Source organism: Seriola dumerili, unplaced genomic scaffold (genome assembly GCF_002260705.1).
Source record: "Seriola dumerili isolate Sdu_G_001 unplaced genomic scaffold, Sdu_1.0 BDQW01000409.1, whole genome shotgun sequence".
Taxonomy (NCBI): domain Eukaryota; kingdom Metazoa; phylum Chordata; class Actinopteri; order Carangiformes; family Carangidae; genus Seriola; species Seriola dumerili.
This window is the reverse complement of record NW_019174664.1, coordinates 2450995-2469945: the sequence shown is the minus strand read 5'-3', so window position 1 is coordinate 2469945 and position 18951 is coordinate 2450995. Positions and strand designations below refer to the sequence as shown.

The following is an 18951-nucleotide window of genomic DNA, read 5'->3' as shown; positions in this document are numbered from 1 at the left end:
TGTACAAGAAGGCATTGGACAAAGAGGCTAATTTGTTAGTTCCACCATTTCACAGGATTAAGATTTGTACCTCTCTCTGGAAAAAAAGACAGAGATTCAGAAATATCCTCTGAATGGAAGTAGCAAGAAGATTGAAGTCAAGTAGCGAAACTCACATGAACACTCTTCTTAGTGCATGCACTGTTTCCTTACTACTGCTGTGTTATTTCCCATTACAAACTGTATAATGCTTTAAGATGCATCAGAGTAATTCATGTCAGAGAATAGTATTTAAGAAATGCTTACTTAAAATTAGCCTATTAATGCTGTATTCACATCATCATGTGTCTTATTCGTTAGTTAGGCTTGATTAATCTGATGGTTGTTCTCTCAATAAGTGATCGATTGTTTTGCCTATAAAATGTCAGAAAACAATGAAAATTGTGTTCAAATCCCTTGTTTTATCTGACTAGCTATTAACAGACTCAGTTTTCTCTCTTACATGTCAAAGAAAACTCTCAAATGACTACATTTAAAAAACTGAAATCAGTAAATGATCAGCATTAATTCATGAGACATTACTGAAACATTCGCCAGTTATTGAATAACTGCCAAACCGATTCACCAACAAGTTGTTTTCAGCTCTAAACTGCTTTGTGGCACTGATGAACTCCTATATAAGACCAGCCTACCATTTTAGTTCACGTTGTTGGATCAGTTTTGAGGATCAAGCTGGCGCTGTCCATTACCTGCGGTGCTGAAATTGATGAACCAACCCTGCATCCCATTTTGCAATTTTGACAGCATACTAAGTGGATAGCGTTACGTGTTAATTCTTCGAAGTAAGGTGATACAAGCTTATAATTATAGCAGCCTCAAACAAGTGGCCGTGGAGAGCTAGTCGGAGCCAAAAGTGCCAGTTTCCTTCACCGGCTCACTCCAGTCACAGCGTGGTGTTGCGTTTTTTCCCCACGATCCGTTGTCCCAATTCTTCAACGGCCGATAGGTAATTTTCTTACGCTCCCCGAGCTATTAAAGGTTAAATTACGTCGTGGGCGTAGCGGCTTCTTGTAATGGCGACCGTGCCGTAGATGTGCCTAGGTTTGTGAAAATGAAGCGAAGAAGAAGTTATTTCTTTTAAGTGAAACGCCGAGGTTCCCCGGAGGAGGACTTTGCGTCTATAACCATCATCTCTATAAGTGGTAAACTTAGCTGTACTTTTGAACTTTTGTGCCCCCGAAATGATGAAGCTCAAGTCAAACCAAACCCGGACGTACGACGGGGATGGCTACAAGAAGCGGGCCGCCTGTCTGTGCTTCAGGAGCGAGACCGAGGAGGAGGTGAGGCCGGTGATGTTGCTGTCTGGCAGGCCAAGCTAACAGTAGTTGCCGTAGATGCTTTCAGTGACTTTCTGTCTGTAAATCGATATATTTATGTACACAGCTGTGTTTTATGCCAGATGGAAACGATGACTCACCCTTTCTTAGCATCCGGTTTTGTCCTCTGAGGTTCTGAATTAAACCTTAGTTTTCAGCTCGTATTGAGTGTTATGTAAGCCTCTTTAGCTGAGCAGGTAGTAGCGTCTAGTTTTTATACCTAGCGTTATACATTGAGCCAACCTGCTAGCTGCATGCTAAGGCTAACGTTAGCTTGCTAACTAGCCGTGTAGCAGCTGTGGGCAGCCGGCTCTCGGCCAACGACCACAGCCCATAGACCTGGCTGTGGCGAGTGGTGACTTTATCATTAGGAGCGGCCAGACCGATGGAAATCATTGTTTTGACTTTTAAAGTGACAGGCTAAGACGTTTATCTGCCTATGTTATAGATAATTTGACAAGCTAAGTGACTGTTAGTGTTAACAGTGTTAGCGTTAATGCAACTGGTACTGCTAGCCAAACATTGGACTGATATGTAGCTATTAGCTGTGCTAGCTGTCGCCAGAAGACAGCCCTGGTAGTGACTGCAACACTATTCGTTTTGCGTTGTTTACCCTATGACTTTAAATTCACAACGGTAAGATTTGGAGCCTCTACTCGGCTTAATATCAAACTCCAAACTTGCATCGTTGTGTACACATTTTTACCACGTAACATGTCTGTTAATGAGCCATAGCTTCTACCTTCGTGTGATCTCCAATGAAAGCCGCTCAAACTAGTCTGTGAAAGGATATTTAAGATCAGAAGCGATTTGGGAAGCTGATGTCCAGTCAACAACACGCACAAAGATGTCTTTGTAGTGGAAACATTTTACCAAGGGAGGAGACGAATTGAGACTAAACCAATTCCTCATTCTAGTGGAGGTAGAGGCCGGATTGTGAACAACATGGGCTGTTGATTGCAAGAAACACATCAGTATTATCAGCACGTAGCTAGAAACTTTTACCAGAGACTAGTGTACCATATCGGCACTAATCCAAGCTTCAGATTTTCCCCAACTGATTGTTGACACCTTGGACTCACCATACTTACGTGGAAAGAAGCAAACTCTTGTGACTCATACCTTGTGTATTGAAAATATGCATGATCTGCCTGCAACCACGCAGTCAACTGCATTTACACAGCATTCAGCTGGATACCTCAGCTCCAGGTCATTTCAGTGATAATCTTGATAGTTTTTGTGTGGTAGTTGTCAACTGCTGTTGTTAATTGCGAACACAGATCACTAAATATCTGCACACACAGCAACATTTGTGTAATGTTAACACACGCCAACAAACAACATTGAGTTAGACTGTAGTGCCTAACCAGTCTTGCATGGGATGCGTTGCAGGTGCTGCTCGTGAGCAGTAGTCGACATCCTGACAAGTGGATAGTTCCTGGAGGGGGAATGGAGCCGGAGGAAGAGCCCAATGTTGCTGCAGCTCGCGAAGTGTGTGAAGAGGTTGGTTTTTAAAATATTTTTCACAATTGTCATATCAAACTCAAGTCTATATTGTGTGCGCCTTTTCTTTTTTTGCCTTTGTAATTGACTGATGTCAGATAAGCATTCCAGTGTAGACTGTGCACCTGCAAACCTTACTTGACCCTTGTATTCGAAACATGGAAAACATGTGAAACATGCCTATCTAGACTTAGTTCATAGCCAGGAATATTGTTCTAAGAATGGATTTCCATTTACAGCGTGGCAAATTAGTTTGAGTATAGGCTCATGAGATGTATTGTATTTCATTTCTATTAAATCATGTCTGTATTTAACACTGGGCCTAATACCTTTCTCTCAAAGCCCATTTTGTCAGTGCAGTCATCCTGTTTGCATGGACAGAAAGAGAGCGAGCCTAGCAACATGTAAGCTGTATCATAGCATCATGTTACAAAGCAGTGTTTATGTGTCAAAGGAGGTCACACTGAGATTGAACACTGGCTACCCAGCGGTTCCACTGCAGTAATATCCAATCCTACAAATACGGCAAATGAAAGAAAACAATCGAGGTTCAGTCTTTCAACATTGGAGAGCAATCTATTTTTACAATGGCAGCGTTGTTACAGAGGCATCTTGAAGGACAAATGTGGCTTTTTTTGTTTATCTTTGTTGGGAAGGATGTGTAGCAATTAGTAAACAGTTCTGAAGTTCATTGGAAATCAATATCCTGCTTATACTGCCTACGTCCGTCCCTTAAATCTGGTGTTGCTTCAGTGCACATGCTGTTCATTGCTTGGGCATTTTGATCAAAATGGCGACAGGGCACTGAAGACATTGAATCTCACCCGGCTGTCAGCTCTTGGCGGGTCACTGACCATATAAAGCCTATTCTGTGTGTGATCCATCACACTGATGGATGCTGATATCATCTCTTATCCTGGCTCCTGCTGTTAGGTCGCTTTGGCGGTTCCAGGATGCTGTAACTTGCCAACACATTTCTACAGGGTCAAAAGCAATGTCACATCACTACTGAAGTTTGGTAAAAGTGCTAAAAGGCTGCATTCAGAAACTTTGTGGTGACTTTGAGTGGTACTCAATGCATCACCATGTACTGTGGCTTTCTAAGCCTCTTATTGGACGGTGGTGTAACAGGACATATCCTAATCCTCACAAGCTTATTCTGATGACCATATGAGCGGTGAGCGATTGCTTATGCTTATTGGTTTGGAGTCTTGCCAGGGATGACAGTGAATACACAGCACTTAGGAGCAGGCCAAACGTTACTGAGGGTTCCTTTGTCTGTCTGACTGTTCACAACCTCTGCTTATCCTTAGTGGTCATACGGCCCAGCCTTGCACCGTGAATACACAGAACAGCATCGCATAACTTGTACTGCAGCCCCAATGCTGTACATCCTCTTCCAAGATGATGCCCAGTAGTCTTCAGTTACACGAATGCCTGAGCTGGGAGACATTTTCCATCCCATCATAAAAACATACAGGTTGACTTTTGGCCTATTACTTAATCACTGGCACATCTTTGGGGTTTCTAGGGGTGGGCCTGTTCTTTTCCATATGATCTAGGCGAAAGCCTGAAGAGTACAACATTGAGTCCATGGTGCCGTGCTTGGAGTCAACATTTATTTATAGACTGAAACTGGAACCTGAAGAAGAAGCTGCAAAGATGTCAGCAAGTGGCCTGGCTCTGTATCTAAATCTGACCTACTATTCACCTCTGGGAGTTAAGACTTTGGACCTTGTAGATTATTTTTGTTATTAGAATATGTTCAAAGATAACAGGCAGTGAGACGTGTTAAAGGTGTCCTCTCTCGGAAAAAGGTTATGACATTTGGATTGTGTGGCTTAGGTTTTATGATCATAACATCAATTGGCAGCAAAGGGTATATTTTTGTTTTTTGTTTCTGACCTTTTCACGTGATCTGTCATGATACTCGAAGCATCTATTAGAGAAGTAGTCAGTATGTGACAGTAAGTGATAGCTGAACAGTCATGTTTATATGTGTTATGAAACTTTACAGTTTGGAACTGCAAGTATTCAATCAACTAGTTGATTGACATAAAATTCCTCTGCAAATATTTTGATAATTGATTAATTGGTCAGTACCGGCATTTGCTAGTTTCAGTTTCTAAAATGCGAGGATTTGCTGCATTTTCCAGTTTTTTTTCTAGTTGTAGATAAAATATCTAAAAACTAGACATTTCAAGATGTTACTATGGCCTCTGGGAAATTGTGACAGGCATTTTTGTCATCCACGACACCGTCAGTCCCCTGCTTTACACACCATCTTGCAATGAGATCACACATGCCGCAACGCTGTACTCAGTACTCATGTAACAATGTAGTTATAACTACTGAGTACTCATGGGTCGGAACGTCAACATGTTGACAGGCGTCGTGGCTGGTGTGATCAAAAGATGGTCTCTAGTTTTCTCTTTTCATTCATTTTGCAGACCAAACATTTGATCAATTAATTGATTAAATAATAAAGCCCTAGTATAAATTACACTATCATTATACCTGTAGTTTTAGTTATTATTGGTCAAGTTTAAAAACCTGAATTCCAGGTAACTTTTGTGAATGTAAATGTCAAATTTTATCCTGTCCGTGTCTAAATTGGACCTCATGTCACTGAAATGTGACATGAACGAAGAGAGAATTATGTAATCATAAACCAGGAATTGGATGAAGTGAATTTGCAGGGGATAAAAACAATGTTATGATGTAATGTAATCCACTGCAAAACTACAGCCTCAAGAAATACCTTGAGAGTTATCGGATCTAGAGAAAGTTAAATCAACAACTCTGACACCGTCTCAACACTATGTGGTTATATTCAATCCAATATAACCACTATGTGGTTTTGTGGTTATATTGGCTTAAGCCCAAATACTTCATAAAAATCCTTGCTTACCATTTTTACCATTTGCTTGTTTTTTTATTTCACAGGCCGGTGTGAAGGGGACTTTAGGTCGCTTAGTTGGAGTATTTGAGGTGAGCTGTTTGCTGTAGACTTTTTTTGGTCTTCAAATGTTAACATACTGTGCAGCATGTTTATGAGAAGTAAAAAAAAAAAAAAAAAATGACAATTTTCCCCCACAGAACCAAGAGCGGAAACACAGAACCTACGTCTATGTTCTTATTGTAACAGAGGTGCTGGAGGACTGGGAGGACTCGGTCAACATTGGTAAAGTACTACATTTGTTTACTTGTCAAAATGGGGATCATATGGACAACGTTCTCAGGCAGCCACATGATGTCAGCAGCTTTATTTTCCTTTCCTAGGCCTTAGTGATATTATAGTTCAGGGATTTTATTGTATGTTTGTTGGGGGAGATTTTAACACCAGCTTTGTAGTCACCCTTGTGATTTTCACTTCAATGCTGTCTATAGCACTGATAATTATTCAAAACCTATTACTCATGATGCTTTTGTTTTTTCTTTATGTTGTCTCTCACATGTCTTAATTTGCTCCACAATGGTGTGTTGTTCTGTCAACAGGGAGAAAAAGGGAATGGTTTAAAATAGACGATGCCATACAAGTGTTGCAGTGTCACAAGCCTGTGCAGGCCACCTACTTTGAGGCTCTCCAGGAGAGTTGCCTGACCAGTAACGGAACACCTTTGGTGACCACGATAGGTGGGGACCTCTCCCCTACCTACAGCATCAATCAGAGCTCCGTCTCGGGTATCAGATAACTAAAACCATAACTCTGACACCCCCTGGAGCTTTCGCCACCACTTGCGCTCTTACTTGTGTCATTTCTCTTCTCTTCTCTTCTCTTCTCTTTTTTTGTCTCAATAACATGGTTTGCCTTGCCAACTCCTTTGTGCCAGAACTGTGGCACAGACTTGATGACAAGTGTTGGGTGAATAGTCTGAAACACTTTGTAAATGTAAATGTAATTTTTGACCCCTCTTTTTTTTTTTTTTTCTTTTTACTGACAACTGCATGAAATGTCCCCTCGCTCCTTTCATTCTCTTTCCTTAACGCGCCCTTAGCGTGGTGTTTATTGAATGCAAGAACTACTTTTTACTGTTGTAATGTAAAAGTGTATACTTAGTGCTTAAGCTGAAGGCTTTTGGTGGTCTTTTTAACGTCTCCTCCATTTTTTGTTTATTTTTCTGTGAATGAATGTGCCCAATAGTGTAGTCCCTCCCCTGTTATAAGGATAGGAAATGCTGTCTGTATCTGAATGAACAGAATTGTGGGAAGTGACTTGTGTTGCATGAGCACTGTTATGTTGCGTCACACTCGCTCGAGTGACCTGATGCTGACTGTGCAACAGACTTGTAGTAAGGTCTTTGGATTCTCTTTATTTTGCTCCTTATCGTAGATATTGTGATGTCTCTTTTATCAGAAGGATATGGCCCCTCAGTAGTCTTTCAATTTCAAGTGTCAAGTGTGTTCTCTCTTTTTTGGGAAACTAGCCAAGCACTACAAGTTTCACTCTCAAACAGAGAATAAATACTGTACAGAGAGCAGAAGAATGTCAACACACAATGTAAAATGAACCACCTTTCTCCTCAGTGTCTTTACCTCCTTTTAATCCCGTTTGTTTTCTTTTTTTTAAAATGCTTCCTCCACATACTGAGAGGTTAGAAGTAGTATGTTTCAAAATCATGGACTTGTAATTTCAAAATGCAGCACATATCACTTAAGTTATTAAAACCAATTTCTGTATTTTACTCCTCACATTCAGTTTGGTTAAAAGCAATTGTTTACATTGTGTTCGTAAAATAGCACATGTGACTTTAGTGGGCACGTTTCATTATGGTCATTTTTTTTTTTTACCCTTCTTTCTTTAGTATTTAATCTGCATCCCCAAAAACACTCAAAACACCTGCTTGACATTGAAAGTAATGGAATCTATAATGCTGTCTTTGGCAAGATGCAGAACAAACAAGCCTTGTACAGTTTGAGACCTCGTTTTTAACATGTAAAATGCTTTTGGATACTAGTTTTTGTTGTTTTCTTTTTTTTTTTCCTTCTTTTTTTTTTTTTTTTCTCTAACGTCTGGCAAAAGTCTCTTCGGCCGAGCTGCGTCACTTGGCCTCTGTGGCGGGAGGCAGCTGGCTCAATACTGTGAAACTGGAGGCGCTGTAGATAGCATGTAAGAGGTTTTTATTGTAAATTGTTTATTTCTGTATAGATCAAAGGTAAGAGTACAAATGACAAAACACATCTTACACATCTGTGAGTGCTACATGTCAACTGAGGCTGGAAGAGCTGATTGAACTCATTGTGTAGGTTTTGGAGCTGTTGGGAATTTTCTCTTGAGATAGTATAGAGTACATCTGAGGTTAAAGAACAAGGAATGTTGCTGTGATTGTGGGTAAGAGCGAAGAGCCTATTTATAATCGGATATTCTCAATCCTTTTTTTTTTTTTTTTCCAAGACCAAAACAAATTTGTAACAGTAAGAGGTTACTGTTTTTTTCCTTATCTTTGGCAAAGCTATAAAATGAAGTACAACTACAGTCTGACTTTCCAAACAACTATTTAGTTTAGCAGTCTGTAGGCCTTTAAGCTTTTTTCAAGCTAGCAGCTGTTCCACCAGTGTCGGTATATTTCCCTGAGAGCGTTACTTTCTTAAAAGCTCAAACATCAAACTGATTTTCTTTCTATATTTAAACCAGCAATAAATAATAAATAACTTTTTTTAGACACTTGGGGGTATTGAAACAAGCTGTAAACACGATGACATCACCTTTTCAGTAACATGGCTAAATTGTTGGTAAAGAATTCCCTATTTACACATCCAGCAGTTTCTGAGAGACATTAGCTTTCATTTGGAGTTGTTGAATTAAAGTCCAATATTTAATCTTTTTTTTAGCTCCATTTTGGTCTCCACCAAACCTTGAGGGAAGAATCTGGCTCTTTTAGCTGCTAAATGCTCCACTATGCTCACCAGTGTCTGCCATTTCATGCTAGGCAGGTAGCTTACAATTGTTTTGTGTTGATTCTTAACTGAAAACAGCTGCCTACTGAAGCTGACCATGCTATTAGAGCAGTGAGAATGAACCAAAACAATGAATATTGGGGTGTAAAATCAAAACAGTGAATGCTAATTCTCTGCACATTCTTCAAAATGAACAACCTGTCATATACAAGTAGAACATTAATATGAAAATATGCATTATAGCTGCTTTAAAACAAAATAAAAAACAGCATTTATTTAAAACGTTTAGCACCTGATCATTTTAATAAAGATCAATAAATGTTTAGCTTGTCAGCACTCAAAAACTGCAGTTCTGATGAGGTGATGATCATGTGTCTATGGCTATGCTCAATGTTTACTTTCCAGTAAATGCCCATTTAACTTTGAATATGTACAGAAAACTCCAGTAGCATGATTCAAAAACTGATGAGAAACCCTTTGTGGGAAATTACATTGAGAACCGAAAGCTAGTGGAACAAATGCTAACGTCAAAAAGAGATAGGAAGGCTTGTTACAGTGACAGCAGTGGTTGTCAATTAGTGGTAACTGTCTTTCTTTGTCTTTTCTCCCATTCAGTGTTGAAGGGGGCATCACTGTCTCAGCAAATCAAGCTTTACACAGACTCCTCATATTGGCCTTTGATAATTCAGGAATTCAGACGTTTTTCTGAACGACTAACAATGAAAGAAGTCTAAAGTCTCCTTTAGAACAATTTGAGACTTTGACCTGGTTTTACTGCTGTGTATCTGAAAGGTGTGGTGGCTAAAGTCTTGCTTTATGATGCCCTACCTGGAACTTCCTATAAGATCTTGTGTTGATTAGAGCTTTTAGTCTTCATCTAAATGTGCAACGAGATGTTAAGGGGATGAACCTGTATATGGCGTAAAAGCTTAACTCAACCCTGGGTAATTGGCAATGATTTAACTCACTCTCGGTGGTTTGATGTTGGTGACAGGTACTGTCAAAATGAATGTGAGGAGGATTTCCAAAAGTAACAGCCAGTGACTTAATTATTAATGACCACTTGTTTTTTGTCCATATTTTTTTCCTGTTTTTTCTTTAATCGGTCGTGTTGTTGACAAGCTAATTTCTTGTATATAGCTAACACAGCACCCTAACAGCCAGAGGACGCACTGTGGCTTTGGTCAATAAGGTTTAGTGTCCTTTTCTCTTTTTTGAACAACTCCCTTGTAATTCAAAATTCAGGCTCTGTCATAATTAGAGTAATTTAGGCTGGAGTTCAGGAGGGATTTTATGAAATAAATATCTCGACATAAATGGATTATGGTTATGTGGAGTTAAGATGGAGCAAACACAAATACCCTTTCTACCTGGGGGTTTCTGCCGTTGTAATTGGCTCTTTTGTACGATGTTGAAGCTTCTGAACTTTGGGCAAAACAGAGGATTGATTAGTGAAAGTACAGTTGGGAGATTCAGATGAAGTCGCTTCCTTTTAATTTAAAGTTGACGGTTTAAATATGTATTTCCATGTCAATTAGCTGGCCCCATCTTGTGGACAAAGCAAAAAAAAAATTATATTAAAAGCACATCACTAAACAACTGAGGATTGTAACATTCAGTTTCCTTTAGCATGAGACTATTTTATCAACTGAATGACTTAAAAAAAAAAAAAAAAAGAATATGTCAATTGATTTAAAAAGATTGCCCCTAAAATACTTGCAGTTGAATAACAAACTAAACACGTGCACTTGTAGCTGTTGACCTCAGCCTTGAAGTGACAGTCGTAATTGTGTTCTCCAAGGTGTATGTGTCACTGGAATTTTCTTTTCCTCTTTTGTCATTTGGGACTGTGGAATAAAACCAGTGCGAGAAGACTGAAGATTGTAATATAAATGTGCCAACAAATAAACACCAGTATTTCACATTCAGGCCAGTGTCTGTGTTTGTGTCCATGTCTGTAACAGTTAGTGTTGTTTGTACAATCAGTCAGTACTCCTTTGTCGCACAAATACAGTTTGATGTAGAGAAGAGGATTAATTTAAATCTCACAGATGCTGATTGAACTTGGGTTACCTGCTTTCTGTTTTCATATACAAAGTTTTAAATTGTTGGAGTCTTCTCTTCAATTGCTGTGTCCCAGTTCCACACTACACACATGAACAGCATCTACAGGGTTGCAACTAACAACTAAGTATGTGAACTGAAATCATTTGTGTGCTGTTGATCCACACTGTTCTTCCACAATGCAGTGCACAAAGGAAGTGGAGGAACTGCTGCTCACAGCTGGAAAAAATTTAAATGAATTGTGGATGGTGGTGGACGAACTCCAGAAAAACATCAGAATTCAACTAAATACATTACATTTTTTGGAAAACAGTTGAATTCTGAAGTTGCAGTTTGATGGCACAAGCATCATTTCATGCTCGTACAAAACAGTTAATTAAGATTAATTTTATTTCTTTTATACTAACAGCAAACCATGTACTACCAGGATAGTCTATACAACGGGTAAGTTGTATGATTTTGGAAGACTGCATCCATTTCCTTTGTGAATTGCATATAGGGACAATATTACACATCACCATCTCACTCAATAGTTCAGGCCTTTGTATAAAGAGTATATGTTTTGTCATTTCTCTGATGTCTACACATGACAAACTCAAAACCTGTTTAGAATTGGGACACTGCTAAGTGGTGTTCTTTCACATTGAAAGCAGTCACAAAAGTGGCATATGTCATTTTATTTGAATTGTGTAATAGTCCACATTCATTCCCTTTAAAAAGCTGTTCCTCGTACTTTTAAAGTCACGCTTCACATCAATTTATACATTTTTTTTTCTTCTATTTCTTGTTAAGATGCCGCTGGTACAATGGATCTTTACATTCGAAGCACACCCACGCATGTCTTTACACTGTTTCTGCTTGATTAAACCTCTACCCACGATGAATTTAGGCAGCTACCAAAAACAATATACTAATAAAAATGTTTTAAGTATGATTTCACCGACCGTGACAGGTGCAACAGAGTTAAAAGCACAGTGAGAGTCAGTACAAGCCCACACAGTCCTAATATGGTTTAAATGAAAGCACCATTGTGGGGAACCAAGTAACTGTAGAACCTTTAAGTGGCTTCAGTCACTTATCAGTTCCACCCCCTTTCTGACCTATCATGATCGCAGCTTGGCGCCATATAAATGTGCCACAGGCCCCTTTTTACAGAGGACATTTTGACATTTCACAGTAGGAAAAGGAAGGTTGTGAATAACATAATTAATAGCCTAATTACAATTAGCCGCTTTGGTTTCAGAGTGCTGGTGTTTTGCACACTACCATGGTCCTGTGCTTTTCCTATGACAAGTGAAAATGTGAAATCTTCCTGCCAAATCACACATGTGGCAGGTTTCAAGTGACTTACCAGATCATGCATCCAACTAGAAGGTAAGTGCCTATAACCACAGGAACCTTTTTCTCCCAATACCAAGTTAAATTCAAAAATTAAGACCTAAGACCTTTTTCATCCCACACAGAATCCAATTTAATGCACGTTTTGCAATCATACTGCCCTCAAAACAGTAAAGTCTGACGGAAAACTAGTAGAGGCAAGATGACCTGGAATTATTTAACATCACATCACTATTACTTCCTAGCAGTATAACAATAATCCCTACTGATATAATTGTCAACTGGACCCAGAGAAGTAACATAACATGGATGGAATTACCAATTAATTATTTTAAGATAACACTTTTGCCAAAAATCAACGAGACTCTTTGCCACTGTAGCAGCAGTAGTGACAGTGTTTGCTGCAGGTCTGATGGTGCTGACTGAAACACAAACAAGGACTGTGCAGCACAATTCACTGTTCAAACAATCCCTCTTTTAGTTCATTACAGCCAGCAGATTTGGAAACATTTTGTAACCTTACTGCCTGACAGCTAAAACAATATATCCAAGGCTTTAGTAGATTAAATATAACTCTTTGATACCTTCTGAATTCAATGCTTTTTAAGACTTCAACTAACTTGAAACGGTTTGATGTTTTGTCGTTTATATCTGAGGCCTGTACTTCAACGCAGTATCTGAAGTCAACAAAGTAACTTCAGGTTCAACTCTGGGTTAAAGGGGATAAAAAATATGGAGCAGTAGATTTTATAGATCAGTGAATTCGTTTTGCTGTTCCAGTCTTTGTGTGTCCGCTCTGGTTTTAAAACAGCGCTCCTATCAAATGGAGGGAGAGTTTGACACTAAATAGCTGCACAGTAATTATTATAGCTTCATTTTAATTGAACAAAGATTCTTTAATCTTGACGGTGTTGCTGCTTTTACTCTTCTTTCATCACTGCAGCTCAGAACAACAGACTGACAATAACTGACCATAAAAACTAAACCCACTGATATCTTATTTGAAAACTTTTCCACACTTAAATATTTCTCATGATTATAAATAAACATTTCAGTCAGTTTGACCTCAGAAATTAACCACTTTACTTTTCTCTTCTTTGGCGGTAAAAACCATTTGACATAACAGAGCAAAAATGCTCATAAGAAACTTAAGTCCTGAACTTATTTACTGTATATCCTTAGCCTGACTTTATCAATTGGAAGTTCATTAACATCCATTTGCTCAGCATGAAAATAAGATGTATGCTAGAAGAATGTACCGGCAACCACAATCACCATTAACAAAACAGACGTTTGAGCTGTATTTGGATTTTTCTTTATTGTACACAAAGAGATAGTGAAATTTACTGAGGCTGCTGTCCTCTGCCGCGTCCGAAGCCACCCCTCTGCAACATGGAAAGGTTTTGTCAATAAATCCATCAACCTAAGTTTAACAGTAGAGTAAAGTTCTACAGCTGCACTATACAAACTAAATTTAGCGTCCTGACATTCCTTATTGAAACCAGTGTAAACTGCACCAATAATCAAACTTTTCAGGCAGGGATGTGGAGTATTTTTTGTTGAATAATTACTGTAGAAAACATTGCTCATTTGCCAGAAGAGAATAAAGAATTATTCAAAACCAAATATGTTTGTCGCCAATGTAACATTTTACAGAATATCCACATATACAAAAAGGAAAAGTACTTACAAACTGGAACTCTGTGGCAGCTCCAGCACCGGCCTCTGCTTTCTTGTCAGCACCAGCTGATGGAAAAGAACAAAGAAATCAGCCAAGAACTTTAATAAATTTAACTTCAAAAACACTTTCAACACTATTAGCAAAATTAAACGCTCTTAAAAATAAACACAATGTTAATGAAGTGTATGTTTATTTTCATGTCAAAAAAGAAAAGAAAAAAAAAGGCACAAATTCAACCTATTGCATTAAAACTAGACCTGAAACTAAAAGCTATATTCATTGTTGATTTATCTGCTTTTTTTCCCCAATTTAACACTTAGTCAATGAAATGCCACACCCTCAGAGTCCAGAGTGACATGTTCAAATGTTTTGTCCGACTACAAGTCCAAAAAAAGGGTATTCAGTTAATTATAATATTTGTCAGTTAATTCTGCCCTTCAAGAAGCAGGAACCTGACTGTTAATTTTTTCCACTATTTTGAATCAAAAAATGTCCAAAAGAATCACTCATCAAAACTGCTGATTTTTGTGTAGATTAAATATTAATTGACTAATCATTTAAGCTCCAAATAAAAACTTTCATGAACATCGTTGTCAACCTTGAATATACATTTGTTTTACTGTCTTGAGAGTGGGAATTTAATTGTTGCTTAGTTATCATTACTTCTTCATTTACCTACCAAGTCACTTCATTTTAAGAATCTAATTCCACTCATTATGCTCAACACAGCACAAGACCACTAAGTATTACTGAAATATACGTACGGGGTGCAGCAGATCTCCTGTATGCATCTCTGTCAGCCTCCCCACGGTTAAGGCGGGCAGGCCTCTCTCCTTCCATTCCTGCAGAAAGAAAAGATCAGTGAAAAAACACATTCAAGCTTAGGAGTCTCACTAATTGTATGCATGCTAGATACGGGAACAGACTAAGTCCTTTATGTGCAGATTCATATTCAAAACCAACCCGAAGAAATTATGCTTTATTGGGAATAATACATTCTGGGAAAAATTTGAATTCTGGAAATAATCCCAGAATGAACTGCTGAAGCAGATAATCACATTTTATTTTACACTTAATCGAAGTGTTAAATGTTTAGATAAAATGATATCAGCTGTTCTGAATGAGGTCTAAGCTTGAGCAGTGCACACATTTCAGATGTGAACTGAACACTCGGCATACAACTACAACAGACCTCGCCAGACAAGTTGACATATCCCCACATGCAAACAAAGTATGAAATCACAGTCAAGATTCAGATAACGCAATACAAGCTAAAGATAAAACTATTTCATATATGGACATTTGAACTAACAAGGATGGGTCGTTGTCAGGCTTTTGTCATTTTTGTCAAGTCCTACTAAATAAGTATCTTATAAATTTTCACTGAGATGCAACTGGTGGCTAGGAATAGCAAATTACATTTTTTTCTCAAGCTGATGCACAACTGGAAACTATCAACAATCAGAGTTGCTGAGCTCAACACTGAGCCATGGCTGCAGCCTTTTCTCTCCATGATGTTAAGCTCTTTGGTATGCTTCCAGTCAGCAGGTTTACATCAATGGATAATGACTTGTGGTTTAGTTAAGTCAGATTCCAAATTTTACAATCAGTCTACAATTAATTTGATGTCCTCTGAAAGCTAAAACTGAGACACATTAGTATACTAGTGACACTGGAGGATAACATTAGTACAGTTACCGCTGACTTTTGAGAAATACAGCACCTCCTAGTTGAAACAAACTTAATAAAAGCGAGCAATGTTCAACCAAAACCACATTACGTGTATATGAGAAAGCTTACCCTTGGGCCTGGGCCTTGCGGTCTCAGGGCGGGTCTGGCGGCGCAGGGTGGCGGGCACGATCTCAGGGGGAAGGTGGAGGAAGTCTCTCAGGTACTGGATACCCTCATTGGTGAGGTACCAGTAAAAATGACGCCAGGCAAATTGCTCCTTGACATACCCACAGGACTTCAGGGACTAAAGAAAAGACACATCACAGTTACCACATATCAACTAATGCCACAACACATCCCAACCAAATCCTTTTGATACTACTACATAGGGGTCTTTTACAGCTTTAGGTCCCCAGACTTGTCAGAACCTGCTGAATCCCTCCCTGATGTGTAAATAAAGTCTAATTAATCTTTAACAGATTAGAAATCAGTAACAAGCATAGCCCAGTTGAATTTTATTATAACATTATCAAGAACATGAGCAGCATGATTTTTCAAGTGAGCTTCTCATTAGATTCTGTTGAACAAATTTAAATGAAAGTGTCACAAGGCTCTCCCTACACATTAACTGTGAACTTCAATGCAAGACATGGTTCTTAACATTTACGATTTAATTACCATTTGCTTGAAGTGCATCGGCTGTTTCTCATTTATTCTCTCAGAAATCTTTTCTATTCAACGCGTTCTGAACTCTTGAAAACCATTATCTTTGACTGCATTGCTAACATCAGGGCACTCTTGTGTCTTCTGTCCTGAAATGAAACTGATCCATTTAACTGAAATTACACATCCCTAACAAATGGGATGGATACAGATGGGAAAAGACTTCCATTTACAGTATGCAAACACACACACACCTTCAGATGACTAAAAATGGCTGTATGATTGCAGTGATTGTAAAAAAAACATTTAAGCACTATAATACAACTGGGTTCAATGACCTTGAAGGATGGACTTTGGCTGATGTGAAACATCCATACTTAGACTTTACAGGTGCTTTTGAATACAAAAATGATAAGTTATATAAATATATATCATGGCTTCTGGAAAAGGATCCCAGCTATTGTGACTTGGACATTTATGTGCGTGTTTAATGCTGATACAGCCGAGTTGGGAAGCACTGCTATATAAGCTTTAATACTTAACAATTTCCTATTAAAGCAACAAAGTATTTTGGATATTGCAATTCTCACACATTAAATCGTGCTGGTCTTAAACACAGAGTTAAAGGTAAGAAACAGTTGTCTGGACTTAAATTGTTCCAGGAAGTGAATGATCAGTGAAATCACATTACAACTCCTAGTTTTCCCTCCAAAGAACACACCATCCATAAACTATATAACAACATATGTGCCTGTCACAGCTAAGCAGTGTCTGTAGAAGTAAGTCTGATTTAGCCTGATGAAAAACACAAGCTTTTACAGTGTCAATTTTCAGCCTTCAACATCTTCATCACTCAGTTTCTCACCTGCATCGCTTTCATCACATGAAGGTTGGGCACATTCTTGTCAGCAAGCTCGGGATGCTTGGCCAAGTGGACATCTTTCTTGGCCACCATGACTCCCTCCTTGAAGAGGAGCTCGTAGATAGCAATGCGGTTCTTCTTGGGCATCAGCATCTGCGTCAAGTAAGAAGTTGTGCGTTAATTTCCACATCAGGAGCGTCCACCATGACAGCATGCTAACTGGCTAGCCAACTTAGCTACAGCCGCTGATGACCGGTCTAAGAAACAGAGGGTTTACCAACTGACGTCTAATTACATAAAAAACGCTCCAAATGTTTACATGTGTCCACATCACTAGCTGCACACTTTTATAAACGTTAGCGTTGATGAGGGCGGCCTGCGTTAGCCGAGAAAAATGGCAGCCATTTGTGAACATTGGATCAGGGTTACTGCATCACTTCTAAGTTAAATATCCACTATTGTAAAACGTTTAAGCCCAAAATACGTTCACGTCTTCCATTGCAATATAAAGGACACTCGAACATTACATATTATTGTATTTTAGATCGTGAGATGTGTAAGATTTATTGAGATTAAAACGCCGGGTCTGTCTTTACCTTTCCACTTGTTAAGGGACCGGAGCCGGAAGGAAAGACTGTCGTTGATCGGGAAGGTTTATCCCCTCGGCCGGGGCCGGCTGCGGTGGTGCTGCCCCCTACCGGTGTGGAGGGTACACCTGGTCGGTGATTCTACATAGGCCTATAGGATAGTATGTTTGGGAGCAAGTTTGGGGCAAATTACTCTCTTTTTTTTGTTGATTTGGCAGAAAACAGAAATTTTAATACACTGTTACTTTGTATTTCATGAATTTAAAAAATAGAAAATAAAATTAAACAGTAGGCTAATTGTAGCATGTGCAAAAATTTGGGCACCCAATACTTTACAACCTTACAACTTTCTGTCACCAGCTATGAGTCTTACTACTCTTGATCTAGGAATTTTCACCCATACATCCATCCTTCATAGTTCATCTGTATGAATGACTATAAGAAATAGTGTTAGGAGTGTTTAAAGAGAGGAATATTATTGTGGAAGATTTCATTAGTAGAGTCTGGGGCAGAACTCAAAGTTCTTTGTTTACAATGTAATGTAAGAAGTTATGTTGGGTTTATGAGCATCAATTAACTACCGATAGGCTAGTACTATAGTAATACTGTAAATAGATAAACTACACTTATTTAGCCAGTATTAAGATTCAGAAATATTCAGATCCTTCACTGAAATAAAGTACAAATATGAAACTGTAAAAATACTCCATTACAAGTAAAAACCATGCAGTCAAACTTTTAATTGAGTAAAAGTAAAATGTACTTGAAAGGAGCCAGTGTAGAAAATGGCTTATATATTATATATATTAAATTTTATATTACATCATCAGATTATTATATTATTCATACATGTATAAACAGTATTTTACTCTTACGGTGAAGCTTTCTTTTAATTATTTTACATACTAATAACTACTAAATACTTTTATAATGGATTAATCTGATTAATTGATTGTTTGGTTTGTAAAACTCAGTCAGAGATGCACATTACAATTACCCAGAGTGACACATTCAAACATCTTGTTTTGTCAACTAGTTTTGTAACCGAAATTGGGGCTGCTATCGTCATTTATTTTCATTATCAATTAATCTGCTGATTTTTTTATTATTATTATTTGTTTCATCAAGGGGACATCTTGTATTGTTCAAGCAGCAGTCCAAAAACCCGAGATATTCAGTTTACACTCATTTGGGACAAAAAAAAGCATCAAATTCTTGGCAAATATTTGACATTCTTGCATGAAAAACTAAAACAAATATTCCATTATCAAAACAGTTGCAGATTAATTTTCTGTTCAGTAATTACATTCCACCACTGTATTTATACAT

General features: G+C 38.3%; 2 protein-coding genes across 2 annotated transcripts; one reads left to right on the top strand and one right to left on the bottom strand.

The window, feature by feature from the left end:
• Positions 1 to 1062: 1062 nt before the first annotated feature.
• Positions 1063 to 7853, top strand: nudt3 (nudix hydrolase 3). Its single transcript, XM_022761442.1, has 5 exons — positions 1063 to 1319; positions 2748 to 2858; positions 5805 to 5849; positions 5958 to 6042; positions 6357 to 7853. Exons 1-5 carry the CDS (start codon positions 1221 to 1223, stop codon positions 6551 to 6553), a joined length of 537 nt encoding a protein of 178 aa, XP_022617163.1. The 5' UTR covers positions 1063 to 1220; the 3' UTR covers positions 6554 to 7853.
• A 5604-nt stretch (positions 7854 to 13457) lies between these two features.
• On the bottom strand, positions 13458 to 17682 carry rps10 (ribosomal protein S10). The gene is made up of 6 exons (XM_022761464.1): positions 17632 to 17682; positions 17039 to 17188; positions 15640 to 15814; positions 14604 to 14681; positions 13849 to 13904; positions 13458 to 13543 (listed from the first exon to the last, which is right to left on the bottom strand). The coding sequence occupies exons 2-6, from the start codon at positions 17186 to 17188 to the stop codon at positions 13502 to 13504; spliced, it is 501 nt and encodes a 166-aa protein (XP_022617185.1). The 5' UTR covers positions 17632 to 17682; the 3' UTR covers positions 13458 to 13501.
• Between the last annotated feature and the right edge of the window lie 1269 nt (positions 17683 to 18951).